This window comes from Thunnus thynnus, chromosome 16 (assembly GCF_963924715.1).
Source record: "Thunnus thynnus chromosome 16, fThuThy2.1, whole genome shotgun sequence".
In the NCBI taxonomy this organism is placed as follows: Eukaryota; Metazoa; Chordata; class Actinopteri; order Scombriformes; family Scombridae; genus Thunnus; species Thunnus thynnus.
In genome coordinates this window covers 17,972,256-17,989,026 of record NC_089532.1, presented here as the reverse complement: position 1 = coordinate 17,989,026, position 16,771 = coordinate 17,972,256, and the positions used below count along the sequence as shown (strand labels likewise).

The following is a 16,771-nucleotide window of genomic DNA, read 5'->3' as shown; positions in this document are numbered from 1 at the left end:
TTGTTATTGCTGCCATGAAGAGGTTCTAGGTAAGCTACTAATCATGTTGATATTTTATATTTTCTCTCCACTATTACTTTATCGAAGACAAATGCACAGGATTTAGATATTTGTAGATTAAATATGAAGAGATTGGTGTCTTGGTGTGCCCCTTTTATACACTTGGTAATGTTTCCCCTTTCATGGTTAAGTCATGGTAACAGTTTGTCTATACATTCTTAGCATTATTTATTGTTTGTTCTTATTGTTTAATAATTGTGTATTTATTGCCAGAGGAATGAGAGAAAGCTGTTCTGTAGCTGATTGGATGAGTGAAGGGCATGGAAACTTTACTGTCTGGTTGTTGTTGACAGAATACACAGAATTAAATTTTTCAGCCTCTAATCCTTACAAATGTTTAATATTAGTGATGTTTTTTAGTCTGTTAACATTTTATTGATTGACTTGTTTGAAGATATGTGGGCAGACAAAGCTCTGATATTTGTCTACGACATAATGACTTGTAGTTTTATTTTTACCTTGGTTACTCTTCCACTTTATTGAAACACAATCCTTTCACTGCTTCGTTGGTAATAGAGACTCTTTACAGAAGTGTGATACAAGAAGCCTTCACATTTAAGTAAAATGTTTTTCTTTATTTCTCAGCTTAATAATTGTAGCTTGCGTCATTACAGAAAATCCTGATTTTTCTGGATTTTGAGATAAAACATATCTTTTTTTTGCTTGTGTGCAGATATTTATGGAATATTTTTATATACAGTAACAGTCATAATAGTGAAGACTGTAATGTTATCATTACTACCATCATCATTATCAGCAGCAGCTGCATGACAAGCAGCTCGGTAGCAGCCCTCTTATCCCAGCTGTCTGTTTCAGGCCTCCTGTCAGCAGAGCGCTGCCACAGCCGGAGAAGCTGCAGACCAACAATGTTGGTAAAAAGAAGAGACCCATTGAGGTAAGAGGGACCTCATTTTTAAACATGATAAACTAACATATAATAATATATACGTACAGGCATACAAATGTTACTCATCATATAAATAGAAGCAGACTGTCTGTGTCAGAGCAGCAAATGATTCAAAATGCTGGTTTCTAATATGATTATTTCATCTGAAGACATAGTGTGTTCATGTGCTGTCCAGACAGCCTCTCTGGGGATTTGATGATGCCGTAATTGAATAGTGACGTACTATTTCAGCTGGCTCCGAACATCTTAGTTGTCATGGTGTTGACCTCTCTAAGTCTCTGGCGGTCTTTTTCTGACTTCCCCACAGGACCTGGTGTTGGAGCTAGTGTTTGGTTACCGTGGCAATGACTGCCGCAATAATGTGCACTACCTGAACGAGGGGGCGGACATCATCTACCACACAGCCTCAGTTGGCATCGTCCTCAACTTGACGACCTGTAAGTTGGACGGAAGTCTAGAAGACAGTCTAACAGGAGCAGTGACCTGAAAAGCAAATGTAACACAAGTATTTCTATTTGTGTCTGTGTGGGTGGTGGGTGTCTTTGTGCGTGTATATGCGTGTTTGGGTGTGTTTTTCTACAGCCTGCCAAAGTTTCTATGTAGAACACAGTGACGACATTCTGTGCCTGACAATCAATCAACATCCCAAATTCCCCAACGTGGTGGCAACTGGCCAAGTAGGTATGTTTGTGAGAAGTTGACCTCCTGTGTCACCAGCTGCCTCATTTTTCTTCCCTGTATCCTGTGTTGTGCACCCTGCAGGGGGATTACAGCCACCCCCCTCCGACAAGCTTATCTGTACTGTAAAGCAACTTGACAGCAAAGTCTCTGTTTTTGAATACATAAATAGTTGTGGGATTGTCACATATGCAGCATTTTTCATAGAAGATTCCCACAAGATGCAAAAGACACATAACAACCTTGTGCTGGCAAAAACTGAAAAGTGAGGAGCAAATTCCGCCTAATATAATTGCATCTCATACATATAACTTTTAATAACTTTGAATTATACATAATTTTTTGTAAATTATCCAAATATTTTGAAAGTAGGTTCTTTTGTTGATAGCAGAAACCACTATTGCTCAGAAAGTCTCAAAACTTAACAAATGATTTCTGTCAATGAATCATATTTTCCCTCTTTCCAGGCGATACTGGTGACATGTCAGGTAAGAACATTTCTAAATTATTCCTCTCATAAAACACAGAACACAGTCTTCATGACTAGAAAAAGAAAATCTGTATGGTTTCAACTCATTAGATTCTTGTAAGACACTGCCATCTAGTGGCCATATGATTTGGGACGAGTCTAACTCACGAAAACCTGTTTATTTCAGTGACTCATGTCTGGAAGTAAGCTGTGAAAACTGTAGCCTACTCTATACCTTTTTAGTTTTTTTATGTGTGAAATTTGTAGAAACCTAATGAACCCAATAAAAAAATCATCTCAATTTTTACCTTGAAGTCAAATAGTTGTTATACATAACTTTGGCTTTGATTTGCACAATGGAAGCAAGAAAGAGAGAAGTGCATTCGTGTCATAGAAAGTAAAATCAGACAAGTAGTTCTCTTCTCCTTCTCTCTCCCTCAGCCACGTCTCCATCTATTCACGTGTGGGACGCTATGACCAAGCAGACGCTGTCAGTGCTACGCTGTTTCCACTCCGGTGGGGTTTGCTCTGTCAGCTTCAGTGCCACAGGGAAACTCCTGCTGTCTGTGGGCCTGGACCCTGAACACACCGTCACCATCTGGAAGTGGCAGGAAGGTACACGATGATCTCACAAAGATAAGTAAATAAAATAATCTTGACCTCACCCGCGGGATTTATATGTCACTTTTTTTGCACTCTGCCTTGTTTCTCAGGTGCCAAAGTGGCCAGCCGGATAGGTCACACCCAGAGGATCTTTGTGGCCGAGTTTCGACCGGACTCGGACACACACTTTGTGTCTGTGGGGATCAAGCACGTGCGTTTCTGGACATTAGCTGGTCGAGCTTTGTTAAGCAAGAAAGGTGTACTGAGCTCCATAGAGGACGCCCGGATGCAGACCATGCTGTCTGTGGCATTTGGAGCTGTAAGTGACTTCCAAACAATGAAGATACACAGTATAAAATAGACCTGCTGTTAATTTAAACTCACATTTCTCATTGATCTTGAATAGACACAAGTATTATTCAATCTTTGAAATGCTGCTGTTGCTACTACATTTTACATGTTACCTCATCATATGAATCTGCTAATATTTAAAGCTCATCAGATCCCACACTGTCTGCTTTAATGTGCTGTGAATTGTTTTTGCATTGCTTGCTGTGCTCTCTTAGGCCACTAGATTAGTGCAGATTTGTTTTCTTTTCAGAATAACTTGACATTTACAGGTACCATAAGTGGGGATGTGTGTGTGTGGAAGGAACACATTCTAGTAAGAATAGTGGCCAAAGCTCATACGGGCCCTGTGTTCACTATGTACACCACACTGAGAGATGGCCTCATTGTCACCGGAGGCAAGGAGAGACCGTAAGTGCTGCATCTGTTACACAGCTTTTGTTTAATATAACACACACATACCTGTACATAAATATCAAATTTTTGCACATCACCCAGCCACAGTGCACAGTAAATTGTTACAAGTGTCTAGAATATTAATCAATGTACTTACAGTTTTGATTTGCACCAGCTGAGGGATGAAATAGGTGATGTTTTCCTCCACAGGTCAAAGGAAGGAGGAGCTCTGAAGCTCTGGGATCAGGAGCTGAAACGCTGCAGAGCCTTTCGATTAGAAACTGGACAGATCATAGACTGTGTTCGTTCTGTATGTAGAGGAAAGGTAAGTTACAGATAATATGGTATTTATCCAGCAAATTCTCATTCCAGATTACATCTGTACTATCTGTATTTTGACTCGTTTTGCTCTTTGCTGTGTCAGGGTAAAATCCTCGTGGGGACCAGGAATGCAGAGATCATTGAAGTAGGGGAGAAGAATGCAGCGTGCAACATCTTGGTGAATGGACACATGGATGGACCTATCTGGGGCTTGGGCACACATCCCTCCAGAGATGTATTTCTGTCTGCTGCAGAGGATGGCACCGTTCGTCTGTGGGACATCCCAGAGAAGGTCAGCCCCGTCTCTCCTCAGAGGCATTCAGTCTTATCTCAATTCATTCCATTAACATTCTGTCAAAACGTTCACTATCGATTTCTAAAGTGGAAATTTTATGATGATTATTATAACTATTACCTGATGATCTTGCATGGCCTTGTCGGGAAACAGAAGATGCTGAATAAGGTGAATCTGGGCCACCCAGCACGCACCATCAGTTATAGTCCTGAAGGAGACATGGTGGCCATCGGCATGAAGAATGGAGAGTTTATCATCCTGCTGGTTGCCTCTCTCAAAATCTGGGGCAAGAAAAGGGACCGCCGCTCCCCTATACAGGATATTAGGTAAAGATAGTAGAGTACCATATTCTACAAACTGGTACATTAGGGTTAAAGTTAAATTGAATATTTGATATCAGTGTACCCATGTCTTTTCTCAACCATATGAGGCAGTTTATTCACTCACTCTCTATGCAAGAGATTACTGGCCTATTTTTGCCAAGTGGGTACCCACACCTGGATTATTTTGGCACATAATGGGCTGAATAAGCAGGGGTCTTATTAGGCAATGTGTTTAACATTAAGCAAACTAAGATGACAGAAAGTTGGCTACTCTACTCTTTGACATAGGATTACCTGAGAGAGTGACAGCTTTGTTTAACAGTTAAGTTGTGTCCACGCTACAATTAAATGCTGGTGGATCCGGATGTATCCACTCTGGAGAAAATACTTTCTTGTTTTTAAGATTATTTTTTGGCATTTTGGCTTTATATTAGAAAGTCTACTGTAGAGATAGACATAAAACATGGGAGACAGCAAAGGTGATGACATGCAACAAGGGTCCCCAGTCAGAATCAAACCGGGTATGTTGGGATTACATGGTACACCCAAAGCACCTGAATCTAAGGTGAAAACATTCAGTTAAGTATTGACGGAAGGTCAAAATGGAGAGAAAAAGATCAATTTCTAAATTTAAGTTGCATGCTGTTGTTGTAACCCAGTGCAGACTGTCCAGTAGGGCATCATATGAAACCCAATCAGAACCCTGAGGTACCTGAAGGTTTGGGTTAACACAAGTGTATCCTCTATATGGAAGATTTAAAATGCCTAAAGAAAAACTAATTGATCTAAGAAATTATGAGAAATACAAAGTAATTTGATTTTAATGTGGCATGGAAAATTCATGAGAAACACATCATTCAGTTATCAAAGACAAAAAGCTAAATAACTATCATTTAACAAATGCTTTTTTAAATTTAATTATGACACAGAAAATGCAAACATAAAAATTATTTATTCATTTTAAATCTTCCATACAAAAGCCCATAAATCAGCCCCATTTTAATCCAGCTGAGGTCCACATGGAAATGTTGCCTGCACTGAGGGCTCAGTGCAGGCTTTGCATTTGTAATATATTTCTAATTATTCAAACAATATTGCATCAAATACGTGGTATTGCTTTGATAATGTCGGTTTTATTCATGTGTTAATTTATTTGTATCAGAATCAATTTTTGTCACTCTAATCAGGTATTTTTAACACCACGTCTCTCTTACAGGTTCAGTCCAAACTCTCGTTACTTGGCGGTCGGCTCCACTGAGAGTGCAGTCGACTTCTACGACCTGACACTCGGCCCGCAGCTGAACCGCATCAACTGCTGCAGGGACATCCCCAGCTTCGTAATGCAGATGGATTTTTCCGCCGACAGCGCTTACGTCCAGGTATAGACTGTATGAAGGCTCATGTGTGTCTCAGACATTAGCTGGCTGTTTCATTTCTAACCACCAATGCCTTGAATCAGATATCCACAGGTGCTTATAAACGGCTGGTGTATGAGGTGCCGTCTGGGAAGCAGGTCACAGAGCAGTCCCATATTGACAGGATTACCTGGGCCACCTGGACAAGGTGGGAGTCACTGTATTAAGACTGACACATGTCTGAGAGGAAGTCTTGAATTGCTGGTCCAAACTGTTGCGCTCTCTTTCTGTGTTCAGTGTCCTTGGGGATGAGGTCATCGGGATCTGGTCCCGTAACACCGACAAAGCAGATGTCACCTGTGCCTGTGTGTCCCACTCGGGCCTTAACATCGTCACAGGCGATGACTTTGGAATGGTTAAGCTGTTTGACTTTCCATGTCCAGAGAAGTTTGTAAGTATGATTACATTACTATTATTATTACTGTCTTGTTATTTTTCCTTTGTTTTGATTGACAGTAATACAGTTAGTCTGATGAAAATATTATAGGATCATTTAAATCTGTTCACCTCTCTGAGCTGAGCTGAGATCTTATCGCCACTATGTGTAGGATTTAAGAATAATGTTCCCTCCAGTGGTTGTATCAAAACACACGGAGATAAAGGGCTGGAAACAACACATAAACTGCACAGATATTCACCAGGATTGTGTTTTTCTTTTTTACAAACAATAACTTATGCCATTAAAATAATTTAAAAGATGTTACGATCACATGAAAAATTCTACACATAGTGGCTTTAAATGATTGTTTTTTATATATCTGTCACAAAATCATCACATTTTTCAACCTGTGACCTACATTCTTGCCTGCTTTTCGATTACTGAGAAACTAGTATTGCTGAAATTGTGTGACAGAGATGAAATCACGGGGTCTGAAAATGACTATGGGAGTCGAGAATGGCTTTGATTGCAATCATTTTGTTTTATCCTGTTATCCTGAGATCAAGAGTTGAATATCTCGTCATCTCGTGATAACAGGATAAATATCTTGTTTTCAAGGGGACAAGAAAACAGAAGGTCGTTTATTTGAGATAATGATTCAATCACCCGTCATCTTCAGGAAAACGACTGTTATCCTGAAGATGACAAGATAATGAACTCATGTAATGGGATCAAATAAAACTACTGCAACCTTGGCCATTCTTGGCTTCCGTAGAAGACTACATGACTTGTTTCAACTGGAACATTTGCTGCCATAATATTTTGTGCACTAAAACAAACTGTAAATGTGTCATTAAAGTGTCTTAACATGACCACAACCAGCAGTGCCACTTGATAGATAAATATGTTGACTGTAGTTTGGGGGGGAAAAAAAGGCCACTTTAATGATGTGATTGTGATCTCATTTTAGGCCAAACACAAGCGTTTTCTGGGCCACGCTGCTCACTTGACAAACGTACGCTTCACAAATGCAGATCGCTTTGTCGTCAGTGCCGGCGGCGATGACAGAAGGTATGATCGAGACTCTACATAACGACATAGTTTACACACAAAGTGACACTCAAATATCAAGTGACGGATCCCTTTCTTTATGTACTTTCTAGCCTCTTTGTGTGGAGGTGTGTCCATGCCCCCCACTGAGGATCACACCTGGACCATCCTGCCTCACAGAGTCCAAGAGGCTATCTGGTCGTCTCCCAGCATGTCTCTTCACAGAAAATAACCTGGTAAAAAATGCATTCAATGGAGGAGGAGGACCTGGCAGCTTGTAAAATGAGGAAAAGCAGCGATCTGACTTACTGCCTCAAAACTAAGGTGCATGCATATGTGCAAGGCTAATTTTCAACTTTCATCACAGCATCAGTCCTGATTGTGAACACAGGTGGAGGGCATGCAGCCCTGCTCTCACATTACATCATCATCGGAAGAAAAAAAACCATCTCTCTAATATGTGCATATCATTTCAGTGATGGATTTTTTTTTTTTTTTTTTAGAACGAGAGTTCTGTGTCCCAAATGGCAGTTTTGCCACTTGGTCAGCCTATGAAATCATGTTACTGACAATGCCATTTTTTAAAACATGTAGCAAACTAAATTAGCCTTAATCTGAGTGTTTAACTTTACGAGGGTTTGGATTCTTTTTGTATTGTTTGTTTTACTTTTTTGGATCATGTGGTCATTTGTTTGTTTCTATTTTTACTGGTAATTCCAAATCCTGTGGCCTTCCTCCTGAATGTAACATCCACTGTTATGTTCTGGATGTCAGCATGCCAAAGCATACTATGCACTGTACACCTGACCTGGTCACTGTGTTAACCCCTGACGGTTCATTTACGTGGTTGTGTTGTTGACTGGTTGACCTCAAACCTCCCTCGGCAGTGTCCCCCCCCCCCCCCCCCCCCTCCCTCATGACAACGTTAACGTGTGCATTTGTGTTTGAGGATTTGTTTGTGGTTAATGGGTGTGCATGGCTTACTGGAAGACAATCCGTCCGAACCAAATTCCTCAGAAAACATAAAGAATAGCTGTAAATTGATGTTTCAATGCACTGTTGCAATTCTTTCGGTCACTTTTCAGTGTGCTGCTATGACGTATTATTGTCGCATTTTTTCATGAATATGAAGGATGTGACTTTTTTCTTTTTCAACAGTAAGTTAATGTTTTGTGTCATCAGATATATTACTTAAATGGAATGTTTATCAGAGAGAAAATATGAGAAGTGCGAAACACTTTCCTCCTTGTATTAAGACTAACTACAAAAAAAACGTTGCTGCATATTTTGATTTACATTACACCAGTGTAAATATCATTTGTAGATATTCTTTTTGTATATTTTTTGTGAGATGTTTCTTAAATTCCACTTTAATAAAAAAAAGGCAACTGTGAACTTGGCTTTTAAATTTTGAGTCTGTAATGTTCATCACTTATAGCACATACAAATAAATATAGAGCCATTAATAATGCTGAAGAAATAACCAATGTAATCGAAATATGGATGCTCAAACTAACTTTCTATCCATTACCAATAAATAAAAACATTTCCCAGCTGCTCTTTCATCACTAACAAAAACAACTTTTTGGACCCACACTGAAATGACTGAAGATATAAACATATGAAATTCACTCAGTTTTATTTCAGATGATATAATAAAGCTTAGCTCTTTATATTCACAGATACAGTTTGTCCTATTTACATATTTTACACACAAAGCAAAGCACTGAATGCTCAACCAATCAAATACCTCAGCTGAACATCTGTTCTGTTTGAATACATTATAAGTTAAATATTGTGAACTCATCTGCAGATAAGCACAATGATTGATTGACACCTCCGCCTTTGACTCAGTTCATCAGTTCAAGTAATTTCACACCTAAATAGCATTTTTTCAGGCAAGTGAGACTCTGACACTAGATGTAGTTATGAGTGAGCTGAATGAATCAAAATATCAAAGATAATCTAATACAATAATCTGAGTTACTTATTTATTAGGTGCAGCTGTAGTCTTAAAGGTAATCCAATATAAAAACTGTTATATTATAAAACTTATAATCCGTTTTTGTTGATGCTGTGTCAGAAAAATTCATCTCTATGTAAATTTTGAGGGCGTAGTGCTTGGAATGCATTATATTGTGATTTTTTTAAATATATTTTGTTGAATTTTGTACATCTAATAAACAAGTAACTCAGAGTATGAAAAAGTACTGTGATGGTGACACAGGGAAGCAGAGTTATATTTTGACGGAAAAGGAACTCCCGCAGGAGCAGCCATGATCAGCTTGAGGATTTTTGAGCACTAGGAAGGTGGAGCGGATGAGCTCTTGGCTGAAGTCCACCGTGGATCCTTTCACATACTCCAGGCTGTCCTGGTCCACGATGATGCCCACTCCTCCCTGCTCAAACACTCTGGATGCAGAAGACGACAGAGTTGATGGGATTTAGTAAGGATACAATAATGCCGGTTGATACATGACTTGAAAGGTAGATAAATGGGAATTTACCTGTCATCTTCATTCCTGTTGCTATCAACAGAAAACTTGTACTGGAACCCGGAGCAGCCTCCTCCCTCCACATGTATTCTCAGGTACTGGCCCTTGTCCATGATCTCCCCTAGTCTCTGGATAAAAGAGGGGTGACATAAGCATGATGAATGAGGTGCAAAGTATGAGAACCTCAATAAAACTTAACATATTTATTAAAAGAGTGGCTGCATGGCAAGCAATTACATACATATTTACATTTAAAGATATCTATAAATGTATTTTACAAATGCTCCAAAGTATCATGTATCGCCCTTCTTCACATCACACAACCTTAATACTAAAAACTTGGGAAAGTGATATTTTAAAAGTATGTTAGAATTCTGAAAAGATCAATATATTCTTTATGACTGGTCACATATTAAGTTGGGATTCCTTAAAATTAAGTCATTACTGTAGGCTTTTTTGACAAGATGTTCCATACAAAGTGATGAAACAAGTAACAAAATATTACTAGAATGTAATTAGATATCCTATATTTGTTTTTATACCATGGTCTGGATGAATACAGACAGAATACAGGTGTGCGTTAAAACTGTTTAATGTACAGGTAGTTCGGTTCAAGTTTAATCACTGTTCTAAATTCATCGGCTACACAACTTGTAACCATAGCAACATTAAAGAGCACAGCTCTCAAAGCATTATGACGTTTTGAAGAATGAGACGCAGCAAAGGAAAAAGAAATGGAGACGAAAAGAAAGAAACCAAGTGAAAAACAGCACAAGGTACTGACACCTGAAGAGCTTAAAATGATAGAGGAAGAGAAGGATGAGATTAATTCAAAAAAAGGCAACAAAATGGGAAGTTAATATACTGACAGACTTTCTCCAGCAAAAACAAAAGAACACTGATTTGGAGACATACTCTGCAGTTATGCTTAATGACACCTTACATGAATTTTATGCCTCAGTTCGGGCTGGTGGCAAGTACAGTTTGGCAAGTTGTCATGACAACGGTAAGCTCTTGTTTCATAACCTTTTGATTTTGAGTGCAAAACCTTGGCCAAAAATTTGCAAATGCTTTTATTTTATATTGTTGGCAAATGATCATGGTAGTGGGATGATCAACTTGAAGGTGTGTGTTAAATAGTTTTAAGACACTACTCATTGATTATCCCTTATATAATAAAGTCAAAATACAGTTAGAAATATCTTAGTAGTATTTTGAATAATCATACACATAAGGTCCTTTGTCAAGTAATAATGATATGTGAATGCTAAAATGAAACAAATTTTTCTGAGGACCAAAATGTTGTTGTCTTCAGAATCAAATGTCTTATATGTAGAAGAACTGTGGCACTCATGAATGTACTGTATGCCCACTACTCCCTTTAAAATATGAAGTGAAACTTTATGTCAGCAGGGACTGATTGTGGATGTTTCAGATTTTAGACAGAAAATAAAATTTCTCCAAGAATAGTCCTAAAGTAGAATATACCCACATCCACAAGTAACTCCTCTGTCACTGAAGCAGCTTCAGGCACAAAACTGTAAACAACTTGTAATCTAGACAAGATAGAAGTATGATGCCTAATCAGGCAGAGTTGGTATGTACTCACCTTCACACATGACTCAGTGAGGTTTACACTATCTTCAGATGAACCAGAAACCTCTGGCTTCTCCTGGGCTGAGGCGCTGCTGAAGCTCCGCAGCCCCGCTGTGTAACGGGGCTGACGGGTTTGAGGAAGGCGCTGTAACTGGCCCACATTGAAGTTGTTCAGAAGAGAAGACGCCCTGCAAAACATTGACGTTACGTTATTATTAATATGGGATGTAGATGTAAGAACAAGAGCATCACACTTGTGTTGGTCCTACAATGTAGCACCGGTGTTATGGGTTAACGGGTGACCGAGTTAACTGGTGACCCAGCTGAGTGCGTCGTGTTTGTTTGCTCGTAGTGATGGCAGATGTTGAAAACACGAACAGAAGAGGTGTACTCGTAAAAAAAAAGCATTATCAATTTTACTTTGATCAATTTAAAATACATACTTATCTGTGTTTGTTTATCTACGCTAACCACTTAACCAGCAGTTAAATTGTGCTCAACAAGATGCATTCACCTTTCGTAACGAGTCTTATAATGTGGAAAACAAACCGTAGCCTTAAGTTTTGTCTATACCGTTATCCTCAATCAGGAAGTGGTCCATATTCAACCAATTCACCTATATAATAGTGTCAAACTCCCCATAAGACGCTAGCTGCTATATATTTTTCCCACACATAAAAAGTAACTTTAAGAAAAGTGAATGCTTCTTATTGATGACACCGTTTAATTTACATAATGTTAAAACAAACAGGACCAGACGAATATATATTGTACATTCAATTTGAAAGAATTCAGGGATTTTTCGAGGACACCTAATTATGTGCTCTGTTAGTGTTTTCAACAGCTGCCGTCCGTCACTACAAATAACGATATCCATGGTAACCACGGATGATGCAAGTCACCAGTGAACAAGGTCACTCGTTACACCGAAACACCGCCTCGTTAGCTAACGTTAGCGTTAAAGGCTAGCTTGCTAACTAGCAAAATTTAAACAGAGCGACTTTCCTCCTACGTAATGATTTTGGAGCACATACATCCCTCATGACTTCTATGTTATACATCAAATAAACTTTACCTCGCAAGGCTCAATACTTTCGACTTTGACGCAGTTATCATCGCTCCTGTTACGAACGACATCTTTCATAACAAACTGTACAAAGCTCCTCCCCCAACAGTTGAGGAAAGACAGACAGCACATCTATTGGCTAAAACGCTTGTCTATCAATATGATACGCCCATATTGGTACAATACCGTCAAATTATTGGTTAGACCACCTGCCAATCATGAGGTAATTGGGTTTTTAACCTGCTAGACAGAGTATGTTACTTTGAGCCCGTTGCTTTGCCTTTCAGGCACAACTCTTCTGCGTTATATACCGCCCACAACAAGATACGCTAATTAAATGTTTATATTGAATTTTAGCTCACAAATGACTGTGTTCTTGTAACGATTGAGGTTATGATCATGCTAATTACGGCGAATAAGGCGAGGTTTTTACACTGAGGGGGTTTCCTGTCAGACTAGATTTCGGGTGAACAAAACACAACGCTCATAAATAGGCGTTACCTCGGTCTTGTGATAGAAGGAAATAAAAAGTGCTCTTTCCAATCTGAGCGGTAGACAGAAGCTCGTCAAAGGTACAGTTTGTGCACCCAAAGTGTCTTTTTAGTCCACATACTGTAAGTTTTAGTGACTGGGAATACTCGGCGGTTTTTTACTACAGTAGTAAGTAGTCGAGGGATATTTCCTCGTCGTGTTAAACTTTGTACTCATTGCTCCACTTTAGGGGGAAAAACAAACAACAAGTCATATGATTTAACATTTTGTGCTGACTCAAAGTCAGGCTGCTCTGACTAAGTTTCCTCTTCTGTTTGCGTCTTCTGATTTAAGGTTAAAAAAGGGAAAGAAACATGGATGTCCGGACTGGTTTAATCGCTTTGTTCTGCTTGATGGGATTCACCTGTGCGGATCCAGTGAAATACATAGACTGTGGTAAGTTTTACTTGACAATATAAGTGAGGATTTACCTCTCTGTTGTATGTTTTAAGTATATTGGCCTTTGGAGGTGAGACACTTTTCCACTTTTCTCGCATTTATATTCATTTTATCCCACAGATGTCGTCTGCTTAAATTGGGAGTATGGTTGCAATTAGCGATTACTTTCATTATCAATGTATCTCTCTTTTTTGTTTTTTTGTTTTTTTGGGGGGGGGGGGCGTAATTGATCAAGCAATTTCATTTAGAAAATGACAAATGGTGGCAAATGCAATTACGAATTCCCAGAGCCCAAAGTGAAGAAACCTCAAAAATATTGAGTGAACAATGATTGAAAAAAGAGAAGCAGCACATGTGTATTATATTGACTTATTTTTATCGGAATGCAGTTTATAGTTACTATTTATGATCTTGTGTAGACAGTATAGCATAGTAGAGAGTGTGTGCGTGTGTTTCATTTTACAGCTCATCCTAATACCAGTCTAGTTTTAGTTCAACATCCAAAGGTTTTACTTCTTATGAATCTGTTGTACTTTTGCTGCAGGGACATTTCAGTTTCCCATTGTGGGATCACTTCCGCTTTATTTTAAGTCCTATCAATGGAGAGGCTGGACAAAGAGACTGTTTGGCATTTTTGCTTGATGAGTGGCTTGAATGATTAATCGTTTGCCTTGTCCAGCAAGTATTTGTATGGTCTTTGTCTAGGTGTAAATTCACAAGCCTCCCTCTGCGCAAAAATGTATTTAAAAGTTGATTTGAAGCTAATATGAATCTCCATATTAGTCAAATCAAGCAGATATCTTTCAACATCAGTCTTTTTAGTGCCAAAGTTCCTCTTTTTGTTATTATACTTCCACCGCAGCTCAACAGGGAAACAAAGTGTGAATTTGATGCTAGAAAGACTGTAAATGTGGCAGATATCCACTTGATATGACCAAAACAGACTGCTGAAGCCTCGTAGAAGTTTCAGATCAACTTTTTGGAGGGATCTTTTAATGGCCAGTTTGAGAAGGAGGAAGGATTACAGCGAGGAAAACCCCTTTCAGTGTTCATTTGGGCACCTGACTGATATTTTCAGACAGACTTTAAAATTGTGAACCTATCCTTTTTTTTTTTTTTTTTTTTTTTTTTAATGCTTGTGTATCAAGTCTCAAGTGAAAAAACAAAACCAATAGATGTTTAAAGATTTGTGTGATTTGTAAGACTTAATGAATGGTTAGTTTAGTGAAATGAAAGGTTGTGCTGTCTGTGACTTTTCAGATGTATATTAAATTGTGTATGGTTTATTGCTTTGTTGCCAAATGGCAAAAACAGTTTCAGAATCATTTTTGAAAACATAATCTTGAACATTTATAACAGTCATAGTCTTTATAAATTTAACACTTTTCGTTAGTGTTAGTAGTTTTTTGCAATCTAATTACTTTAATCATTTTGTAAAAGTAAACTGATTTAAATTGTTCTGTTAAAGCATGAAGCAGCCAGTTGGATCTACTGTTTTGTGTCTGTCACTGCTAATAAAAGTGAAACGTGTCATAACAAGTGATATGTCAGCAGTATACCAGTAAACATTTATCTTTTTGAAAGTCTACTTTTTTATAAAAATTTTTTTAAAAAGCTGTTCCTCTCATATTTGTCCTCAGGCTCCTCCTCTGGCAAAGTGACCATAGTGGACATTAACCCTTGTGCCAATCAGCCCTGCCAGCTACACAAAGGACAGTCCTACAGCGTCAATGTGACTTTCAACAGTGGTGAGTGAGCTATATTGCTTTAGAAACACTTCTCTCAACACTCAGAACATTAATAATAAAGTGTTGATCTTGTTGTAGCTGTGGAGAGCCAGACGAGCAAAGCGGTGGTCCATGGAATAATCGCCGGAGTCCCCGTCCCCTTCCCCATTCCCATTGAAGATGGCTGCAAGTCTGGAATCCAGTGTCCCATCCAGAAGCAGCAGAACTATCACTATCTGAACTCCCTACCTGTGAAGTCTGAGTATCCCGCAGTAAGTAGTGCTTGTGACTTTAGCCAGTCTTTCTTTTTATTTATTTATTTATTATTTTTAAGATGACTTCTCTTAAATTTGACCAAATTACAGTGTTTGCAGTTGCACTCATCTGGACTGAAGGACCGTTTTCATGCATCCAGTAGCCATTAGAAACTAAAGCCCACTACAGGGCATTTTGCAAGTCTTAAAAATAATATCTTAAGGGATCATTTTTTAAAGGAAGTGAAGATACTAGCAGTGGTGGACTTCATTCAGATTCAGATCCTTCTTTTAAGTAAAAGTAGTGATACTATCATGTAGTAGCAAGAAGTCCTGTATTTAAAATGCTACATAAGTTTTAAAAAAAAAAAAGGTAGTAAATATTAAAAGCAAAATGTACTTGAGGAACTGTCACACGTCTAGTCAAGCAGGAGTAAGAGTAATCTTAAAAATAGGCTCATGACTTGTTTGGTTTTTTTTTTTTCCATTTATATCACTTACTCAGGATGTTTCAAACATGTTTCTTTCCCCCTTTCACTTCCTTTTCAAACATTAAAGAAAAATCACACACTATTGACCAACCATTCTCTTCTGCATTTCTAGATAAAGCTGGTTGTGAAGTGGGAACTGAGAGACGACAACGACAAAGACTTGTTCTGCATCAAGTTTCCAGTTCAGATTGTGAACTAAGCAGCCAACAGTACCTCTGACACGTGTTTTTGTTTTTTTTATTTAAAGGGATTCAAATGAGTAAAAGAACTAGAATATAAATGATTCTTGTTAAGATCTCATTTTATTCATTCATCAAAATGATTTTAAGATGTATGTCGTTCACTAGTTTGCAAGACTCTGCTGCACACTCTCACCTCAAATACTGCTGAATTAAAGACAGGGTTTGTTATCTGCATAACAGTTGCTTTTTTTTTTTTTTTAAGTTGTGGATGTGAAATAATGCGGTCAACGTTTGCATGAACAACCCTGGTTTGTGAACTACATTCCACTGCAGTGCAAATGTCTTGTCTAACTGGCTGCTGTGTAGTCAGAAAAAGTACAAACTGTACATTTTTCTTTACTGAAGCTTTTGTAAAATTTTCTTACTGACCTTGTGATACTAGACACATGGAATTGGAAATTATAAATGACTGAAAAGTAAACTAATAAAGAAATCTATGTACCATTACAGTAACTTTCAACTCTCTCTATGCACTTGTCAGACACTTTACTCCCCATTTATTTATTTTAACTTGCACTGCAATCACTGGTTTATCAGTGGTGACGCAACTACTTTTCCGACTTTCAAGGGAAGTTTGTCTTGCCACTGCTCATCATCACCAGGTGGTTACACTTCAGATCGCCTTCAGCTGAGGCTCCTGAAATTGTGGCATGTGTGTAGTCATGTCGACAAAGGTGAGGCATGAACACCTGTCATGCAATTAAAGACTTAACAATGAGGACTGAC

General features: G+C 38.4%; 3 protein-coding genes across 8 annotated transcripts in view; 2 read left to right on the top strand and 1 right to left on the bottom strand.

The window, feature by feature from the left end:
* eml5 (EMAP like 5) overlaps window positions 1-8,639 on the top strand; it is a 41,832-nt gene extending 33,193 nt beyond the window's left edge. For 4 of the 5 annotated variants that reach the window (XR_010931948.1, XR_010931947.1, XM_067615077.1 and 1 more), the window contains one exon: window positions 877-956. Coding sequence is in view for 1 of the 5 variants with exons in the window: in XM_067615078.1 (XP_067471179.1) it covers window positions 21-29; window positions 877-955; window positions 1,275-1,404; window positions 1,550-1,648; window positions 2,113-2,133; window positions 2,556-2,729; window positions 2,828-3,036; window positions 3,319-3,476; window positions 3,672-3,786; window positions 3,886-4,074; window positions 4,231-4,403; window positions 5,617-5,779; window positions 5,860-5,963; window positions 6,053-6,206; window positions 7,165-7,265; window positions 7,358-7,394 (1,915 nt within the window). In the remaining 4 variants the exon portion in view is untranslated. Of the gene's footprint in view, window positions 1-20; window positions 30-876; window positions 957-1,274; window positions 1,405-1,549; window positions 1,649-2,112; window positions 2,134-2,555; window positions 2,730-2,827; window positions 3,037-3,318; window positions 3,477-3,671; window positions 3,787-3,885; window positions 4,075-4,230; window positions 4,404-5,616; window positions 5,780-5,859; window positions 5,964-6,052; window positions 6,207-7,164; window positions 7,266-7,357 lie in introns of those variants that run through there. The other variant, XM_067615078.1, reaches the window with a different exon arrangement.
* A 227-nt stretch (window positions 8,640-8,866) lies between these two features.
* On the bottom strand, window positions 8,867-12,535 carry isca2 (iron-sulfur cluster assembly 2). The gene is made up of 4 exons (XM_067615079.1): window positions 12,411-12,535; window positions 11,349-11,523; window positions 9,752-9,867; window positions 8,867-9,656 (listed from the first exon to the last, which is right to left on the bottom strand). The coding sequence occupies exons 1-4, from the start codon at window positions 12,470-12,472 to the stop codon at window positions 9,482-9,484; spliced, it is 528 nt and encodes a 175-aa protein (XP_067471180.1). The 5' UTR covers window positions 12,473-12,535; the 3' UTR covers window positions 8,867-9,481.
* Window positions 12,536-12,874: 339 nt separating this feature from the next.
* On the top strand, window positions 12,875-16,494 carry LOC137200349 (NPC intracellular cholesterol transporter 2-like). 2 transcript variants are annotated; one of them, XM_067615088.1, is made up of 5 exons: window positions 12,875-12,973; window positions 13,227-13,328; window positions 14,972-15,079; window positions 15,158-15,330; window positions 15,916-16,494. In XM_067615088.1, the coding sequence occupies exons 2-5, from the start codon at window positions 13,247-13,249 to the stop codon at window positions 16,000-16,002; spliced, it is 450 nt and encodes a 149-aa protein (XP_067471189.1). In that variant the 5' UTR covers window positions 12,875-12,973; window positions 13,227-13,246; the 3' UTR covers window positions 16,003-16,494. The 2 variants fall into 2 exon arrangements, with proteins under 2 accessions (XP_067471189.1, XP_067471188.1); XM_067615087.1 differs by having other exon boundaries at window positions 12,912-13,061.
* The last annotated feature ends 277 nt before the right edge of the window (window positions 16,495-16,771 follow it).

What these genes read in the sequence shown, in the direction of transcription:
- LOC137200349 (XM_067615088.1), top strand. Translation starts at nt 13,247, where the DNA reads ATGGATGTCCGGACTGGTTTAATCGCTTTGTTCTGCTTGATGGGATTC. An exon ending in CAATGTGACTTTCAACAGTG is followed by an intron (nt 15,080 to 15,157) that starts GTGAGTGAGCTA and finishes ATCTTGTTGTAG; the next exon opens with CTGTGGAGAGCCAGACGAGC. An exon ending in TGAAGTCTGAGTATCCCGCA is followed by an intron (nt 15,331 to 15,915) that starts GTAAGTAGTGCT and finishes CTGCATTTCTAG; the next exon opens with ATAAAGCTGGTTGTGAAGTG.
- isca2 (XM_067615079.1), bottom strand. Translation starts at nt 12,472, where the DNA reads ATGTCGTTCGTAACAGGAGCGATGATAACTGCGTCAAAGTCGAAAGTA. An exon ending in TCACTGAGTCATGTGTGAAG is followed by an intron (nt 9,868 to 11,348) that starts GTGAGTACATAC and finishes TCTTTTATCCAG; the next exon opens with AGACTAGGGGAGATCATGGA. An exon ending in AACAGGAATGAAGATGACAG is followed by an intron (nt 9,657 to 9,751) that starts GTAAATTCCCAT and finishes TTCTGCATCCAG; the next exon opens with AGTGTTTGAGCAGGGAGGAG.